Below are 7,801 nucleotides of genomic sequence, written 5' to 3' on the forward strand. Positions count from 1 at the left end.
AACACCGAAGAAATTACACTTTTCTACAATGTAAAGTAGTGGCCAAGACCATACAGCAGTTTAACAGGACTGGACGGGACAGCAAATTTACATTGTTATACAAGCTGTACACTCAATAATTTACATTGTAGCAATGTGTAATTCCTTCAGTGTTGTCACATGAAAATATATAATAAAATATTTACAAAAATGTGAGGAGTGTACTCACTTTTGTGAGCTACTGTGTGTATATGTGTTAGAAACTATACTGTACATTTACAAAGTAGGCACTGTTGCATGTATATCTAAATGCATGAAATCCTAACATACCACTACACAATGAAGCTTTTATACACTACTCAAAAAAAAATTAAGGAACACATTGAAAACATATCAGATTTCAACAGGCAAAAATCTCATGCTGGGTATCTATACTGATATGGACTGGGTAATGTGTTGGGAATGAAAGGATGGCACATCCTTTGATGGAAATGAAAATGATCCACCTACAGAGGCCTGAATTCAAAGACACCCCGAAAATCAAAGTGAAAAAAAATATGCAGCAAGATAGTCCATTTTTCGGACATTTCATTGCAACAACTCAAAATGGTCCTCAGTAGTTTGTATGGCCCCCAAGTGTTTGTATGCATGCCTGACAACATCAGGGCATGCTCCTAATGAGACGATGGATGGTGTCCTGAGGTATTTCCTCCCAGATCTGGACCAGCGCATCACTGAGCTAAGGTACAATCTGGTGGCACCGGATGGACCGAAACATAATGTCCCAGAGGTGTTCTTTTGGATTTAGGTCAGGTGAGCGTGGGGGTCATTCAATGGTATAAATTTCTTCATCCTCCAGGAACTGGCTGCATGCTCTCGCCACATGAGGCCGGGTATTTTCGTGCACCAGGAGGAACCCAGGACCCACTGCACCAGTGTAGGGTCTGACAATAGGTCCAAGGATTTCATCCCAAACCTAATGGCAGTCAGAGTGCCATTGTGTAGCCTTTAGAGGTTTGTACGTCCCTCCATGGATATACCTCCCCAGGCCATCACTGACCCACCGGTCATGCTGAACGATGTTACAGGCAGCCTAAAGTTCTCTGCGGCTTCTCCAGACCCTTTCACGTCTGTCACATATGCTCAGGGTGAACCTGCTCTCATCTGTGAAAAGCATGGGGCACCAGTGGCAGACCTGCCAATTCTGGTGTTTAATGGAAAATGACAATCGAGCTCCACAGTGTCAGACATTGAGCACAGAGCACACTAGAGGACGTCAGGCCCTCAGGCCACCCCCATGAAGTCTGTTTCTGATTGTTTGGTCAGAGACATTCACACCAGTGGCCTGTTGGAGGTAATTTTGTAGGGCTCTGGCAGTTCTCATCCTGTTCCTCCTTGCACAAAGGAGCAGATACTGGTCCTGCTGATGGGTTAAGGACCTTCTACGGCTCTGTCCAGCTCTCCTAGATTAACTGCCTGTCTCCTGGAATCTCCTCCATGCTCTTGAGACTTTGCTGGGGGACACGGCAAACCTTCTGGTAAATGACACGTATTGATCCTGGAGGAGTTGGACTGCCTTTGCAACCTTTATAGGGTCCTAGTATCGCCTCGTGCTACCAGTAGTGACACTGACCCTAGCCAAATGCAAAACTAGTGAAAAACTGCCAGAAAAGATGAGTAGGGACCTGAAGAGGTCGTCCATCTAGTGCACCTGTTGTTAATTTCAATTAACAACAAAGCAGCTGAAACTGATTTAAGCAGTGTAGTAATATATCGAAGACAGACAAGATAATCACAAAAAGGTAAGTCTGTTTTATATGTGTATGCAAAGAAGAATTGCACAGATATGTTGTATGCAGTATCTAAAATTTTGTATTGCTCCCATCAACAAATTTCCAGGATATCTCTTTTCCTCCTTTCATGCTGGTTTTGTTTTTGTGCTTCTTTTATAGGATTGCTGTATGCAGGGTATGCCTTGTGCTTGTCTGGTTTTTACTCTGTAATGACTTTTGTCGTTCTACACTCCAGTGCCACCTCTGTCGCTTTAGGCTTGCTCACTTCTGACATCTATAGCCTGCTCATTGGCCACTTTTTATTTGGCTACAAGGTAAGTACTCACTAATTACACATATTTATAAGTGTTATTTTACTTGATTTTTGCATATTTATAGAGTTGCAGCATCTCTGAACAGAGACCTTTTCATATTGGTCCCTGAACTCAGAGAAGATAATAATCGTGTGGCCCTGAGCTATGACTAAGCACTAGTTTCAGTGTGAAACGCGTCGGAGTCAGGTTTTATTTTATGTTGCTGTGACTTGTAGTGCTGTCCTTCTTTTAATAAAAGGCTACAATTTGTTTAGAGTGCGGCTGTCCAGAGACAATCTTTGTTCTTGCTTGGCCCTGCCACTTTCTTAGACATACAAGGGGCAATTTAGGTAGAAGCATGTTCATTTACTGGTAAGTTTTGGATTGTAAGGTAAGCGAAGAACCTTCAGCAAATGGTAGTGGGTAGCAATTATGAACCATGCATGAGACAAGGACACTCAGCAACAAGCGTTTTCCCTGCATTTTTATTCAACAAGGCAGCAAAAAAAGACAGTTTCAATGCAGGGCTTTGTACAGCGAGTCCATAGAACAAACACACACAACATCTGCTTATCTGAGCCACTAACTAAACTCAGGCCAGTTCCTGACAAACAGGGTGTCCCCTAATGGTTTCCTCAAAACGAACAGGCAGCACATATACCTTTTTTAGTGTTCTGCCAGTGTGCAGCCTTTCACCCAGCAGAAGGCTCCTACACCAAAGAGAGAGAGAGCTCTGAGCATCAGTCAGATCACACACACACACACACACACACACACACACACACACATACTATATATATATACAGTGCCGGGACAAGGTTCTCTGGAGCCCAGGGCGATCATGTTAAATTGCGCCCCCCCCAAGATGTATTGGCAAAGATGTTTCAGAAAAAATTCCCCCCACCCAATACAAAATTGAGCACTAATCATCATTCTCCCCCTGAGCATAAATCCCCCTTTCCTCCCAGTACAAAGCCACACCCCTGCTGAAATCCCCTCTCCTGGCAAAAATGTTTGCCCCACCCCAGCTCAAATCCTCTCTCTTTCCATATGCCCTCAGCACATATCCCCCCCGAAAAAACTCCCCACAGCACAAGTCCTCTACCCCTCAAATTTCCCCTCCGAGCACAAAACTTCTCCCCCATTCCAAATCCCCTTGCCCTAGCACAAATACCCCCAATTGTCCCTACTAGCATAAATCCCACCCCCACAATCCAAATTTTGTTTTCTGATCTTAGCACAAATCCCTCCTCAGAACCATATTGCCTTTTCTAGCACAACCCCACCAAATCACTCCCTTCTAGCAAAAATCCTCTTCACCTATCCCCCTTCCAACACAAATTCTCCCAAATTACTGCTCCCAGCACACCTACCCAAATTTCCCCTCCTAGAACAATTCTAACCCCTTACCACCCTCCCCCAAATTCCCCCATCCAACACAAATTCCCTCCCCCCAAATCTGCTTATGGTGCCCCCTACCCCACATGATACCACAGTGCCCAGGGCAGACGACCCTCCTGCCCACCCCTTGTCCCGGCCCTGTATATATATCTCTAAATATTTTATTATATCTTTTCATGTGACAACACTGAAGAAATGACACATTGCTACAATGTAAAGTAGTGAGTGTACAGCTTGTATAACAGTGTAAATTTGCTGTCGCCTCAAAATAACTCAACACACAGCCATTAATGTCTAAACCGCTGTCAACAAAAGTGAGTACACCCCTAAGGGAAAATGTCCAAATTGGACCCAATTAGCCATTTCCCCTCCCTTTTGTCATGTGACTCGTTAGTCTTACAAGGTCCCGGGTGTGAATGGGGAGCAGGTGTGTTCAATTTGGTGTTATCACTCTCACTCTCTCATACTGGTCACTGGAAGTTCAACATGGCACCTCATGGCAAAGAACTCTCTGAGGATCTGAAAAAAATTATTGTTTCTCTACATAAAGATGGCCTAGGCTTTAAGAAGATTGTGAAGCCCCTGAAACTGAGCTGCAGCACAGTGGCCAAGACCATAAAGCGGTTTAACAGGACAGGTTCCACTCAGAACAGGCCTTCGCCATGGTTTACCAAAGAAGTTGAGTGAATGTGCTCAGCGTCATATCTAGAGGTTGTCTTTGGGAAATAGATGTATGAGTGCTGCCAGCATTTCTGCAGAGGTTGAAGGGGTGGGGGGTCAGCCTATCAGTGCTAAGACCATATGCCGCACACTGCATAAAATTGGTCTGCACGACTTTCGTATCAGAAGGAAGCCTCTTGTAAAGATGATGCACAAAAAAGCCCGCAAACAGTTTGCTGAAGACAAGCTGACTAAGCACATGGATTACTGGAACCATGTCCCGTGGTCTGATGAGACCAAGATAAACTTATTTGGTTCAAATGGTGTCAAGTGTGTGTGGCTGCAACCAGGTGAGGAGTACAAAGACAAGTGTCTGGCCTACAGTCAAATATTGTGGTGGGAGTGTCATGGTCTGGGGCTGTATGAGTGCTGCCGGCACTGGGGAGCTACAGTTCATTGAGGGAATCATGAATGCCAACATGTACTGTGAAATACTGAAGCAGAGCATGATCCCCTCCCTTCGAAGACTGGGCCGCAGGACAGTATTATAACATAACGACCCCAAACACACCTCCAAGATGACCACTACCTTGCTTAAGAAGCTGAGGGTAAAGGTAATGGACTGGCCATATATGTCTTAAGACCTAAACCCTATGGAGCATCTGTGGGGCATCCTCAAATGGAAGGTGGAGGAGTGCAAGGTCTCTAACATCCACCAACTCTGTGATGTCATCATGGAGGAGTGGAAGAGGACTCCAGTGGCAACCTGTGAAGCTCTGGTGAACTCCATGCCTAAGAGGGTTAAGGCAGTGCTGGAAAATAATGGTGGCCACACAAAATATTGATACTTAGGGCCCAGTTTGGACATTTACTTAGGGGTGTACTCACTTTTGTTGCCAGCGGTTTAGACATTAATAGCGTTGAGTTATTTTGAGGGGACAGCAAATTTACACTGTTATACAAGCTGTACACTAACTACTTTACATTGTAGCAAAGTGACATTTCTTCAGTGTTGTCACATGAAAAGATATAATAAAATATTTGCAAAACTGTGGGGGGTGTACTCACTTTTGTGATAGGCTGCACACACCTATGTATACAGTATATTGCATTAGGCTCTGCACCCCAAAGCTCAAACACACACATTAATTTCTTGGCAGCCTCAGTTGCCAGGGCAGTGAATGAATGGGAAGTGCTCTGTGCAGAGTGGTTTCCTCTTCATTCACAAACCAAAGATAGTAAACACGGTTTACTATTCTTCAGTTATGAATGAACACAGTGAGTGAGTGTGTTAACTGTGTTAATTTAAAAAAGGAAGGGGCCAGCATATTACATATTAACTAGCCCCTTCCCCCATTCTCCATCCTGAAACATCCCCCCACAGCAGCTGGAGGAGAGGAGGGAAGCCCGGGCAATAGGGGAAATTGGCACTGTACATAGTGGTTGATTTACTAAAACTGGAGAATGAAAAATCTGGTGGAGCTCTGCATAGAAACCAATCAGCGTCCATGTGTTTTTATCAAAGCTTAAAGCATTTGTTAACCCCCAAAAGATAACAAATAAAGATCCTGTTCCTTTAAAGCATGTTATGCAGCACAGTGCTTGTGCTGTGCCATTTGGCCCACTGTATACCCTAAAAAATGTGGCTGATCCTGCCAGTTTCTGCCCTTCCCCCTGTAAACTGACCACGGTTCATCATAGCCGCTGAGCCCAGACACCATGGTCAGTTTATGTACCTCCGTCATCCGCAGCTCTGCTCTCTGTCTCCTCTTTCCTCCTCCCCCTCCCTGTCTATGAGCTTTGTGTCCGTGCCCACCCCCTCCCCTTCTGCTGCTCAAATTAGATTACAATTTACATTATCCTCTTTGTTGACAAATCCAATGTCCCCCAGTGACTATGCTTTATAAAAAAAGATGCAGCTATATACCTTCTTTACAGACCGCAGGTTGGGGATCACATGACCCACTGTCTTTTTCCTCTCTCGCATGACAGCTGCAGTGGGTGGGGCCACCTCTTTCCTCCTCCCCTCCTGAGTGACATCAGCGGGGGATCCTCTGCCCTGCCTGCTGCAGCTGTAATGCGAGAGAGGAGAAAGACGGCGGGTCACGTGATCACAGATCTGCGCTCCGTAAACAAGGTATATAGCTGCTTTTTGTATAGATTCATCGACCAAGAGGATAATGTAAATTGTACCCTGTGGGTTAACAAACACTTTAATTGAACAAGCCAAAGTTAGTAGCTGTAAGAAACCATGAATCAGACTGAGACAGAAGTACAGTTAAATCACACTTGTTTAATAATAAAAATAAAAAAGGTAAACCGAGTAAGCGTAGTCAAAACATAGCCAGAGTTCAGTAACCGGATCGGGTAGTCAGCCAAGCCAATGTCCAGGAGCCAGCGATAAAGGTAGACATACAGCAAGCAGGATCTGTAGCCAGAGGGAACGTCAGTCTAGCTAGTCTTCAAACGGAACGCAGGAGAAAGTCCCTTGTGATGTTACCACAGGCGAAGGCAAAGAGCAAATGAACTGGAAGGCTTTAAGTAGGCAGAGCTGGCGAGCAGGATCATCAACAGGTGGATCACTGTGGAGAGATGGGAGCTGGCAATTTACTGACAGCTGAGCTGCCAGCACAGAGAAGGAAGGGCTGAGCCCAGCCCTGACAGTAGCTGATTGGCTACCATGCACAGCTGCACCATATTTTGCACACTCTGTTTTTAGTAAATCAACCCCATAGCGATTAAGGTGTGCCCAGGCACACCTGGCATACCCCCTATGCATGCCTATGAAGCTATACTTGCTTGCTAGAAATATCAATATGAAATGTTTGTGTACGAGATATATATATATATATATATATATATATATATATATATATATATATATATATATATATATATATAAAAAATTTAATACAGTTTTAAATGTTATTTTAATCGTAGTAAAGTAAAAAAAATACACACACATTACATTTTAATATGTCTTGCTTTCCTTGCAGTTTTCTGGTCTCTACATCCTGTCATTTATAATGATCATTGTGGGATTCGTCTTATACAACAGTGTGACTATGTATACTTCCGGGTTTCTGCCAGGGAAGAGTCACGAAGAGACTGAGAAAAATGACACAGAAGAGGTGGAGGCACCTTTGGAGTCCGTTACTCCTCTGGAGAATGTGTCCAGGCAGCTCTGTACCGTCATCGTGGACTCGGCTCATTAATGGATTTTAAGTCATAAAATAGATTTTTAGGAGGATGGAGAGCTTTCCATTTTTTTTAGGGCACAGACAGACCACTGCCAATCATGTGGGATTATTGCAATAACCACTTTCACCCCCTTCCTGCCCAGGCCAATTTTCAGCTTTCAGTGCTCTCACACTTTGAATGACAATTACTCAGTCAACACTGTACCCATATGAAATGTGCGTCCTTTTTCACACAAATAGAGCTTTATTTTGGTGGTATTTAATCCCTAGTGAGTTTTTTTTTGTGCTATAAATTAAAGACTTTTAGGAAAAAATTCCTTTTTCTTTGTTTCTGTCATAAAATTTAGCAAAAAGCTAATTTTTCTTCATAAATGTTGGCAAAAATATATATTGCTACATATCTTTGGTAAAAAATAACCCAAATCAGTGTATATTTTTTGGTCTTTGTGAAAGTTATATCGTCTACAAGCTATGG

General features: G+C 43.7%; 1 protein-coding gene across 1 annotated transcript in view; it reads left to right on the forward strand.

Moving 5' to 3' along the window:
* Positions 1 to 7,516, forward strand: part of LOC120929057 (solute carrier family 35 member F2-like) — a 32,644-nt gene extending 25,128 nt beyond the window's left edge. Inside the window, exons 7-8 of the mRNA XM_040340251.1 lie at positions 1,932 to 2,086; positions 7,123 to 7,516. Coding sequence (XP_040196185.1) covers positions 1,932 to 2,086; positions 7,123 to 7,341 — 374 coding nt within the window. The 3' untranslated portion in view covers positions 7,342 to 7,516. The remainder of the gene's footprint in view (positions 1 to 1,931; positions 2,087 to 7,122) is intronic.
* Positions 7,517 to 7,801: the final 285 nt, after the last annotated feature.

The sequence above is a fragment of the Rana temporaria genome, chromosome 2 (assembly GCF_905171775.1).
Source record: "Rana temporaria chromosome 2, aRanTem1.1, whole genome shotgun sequence".
Classification (NCBI taxonomy): domain Eukaryota; kingdom Metazoa; phylum Chordata; class Amphibia; order Anura; family Ranidae; genus Rana; species Rana temporaria.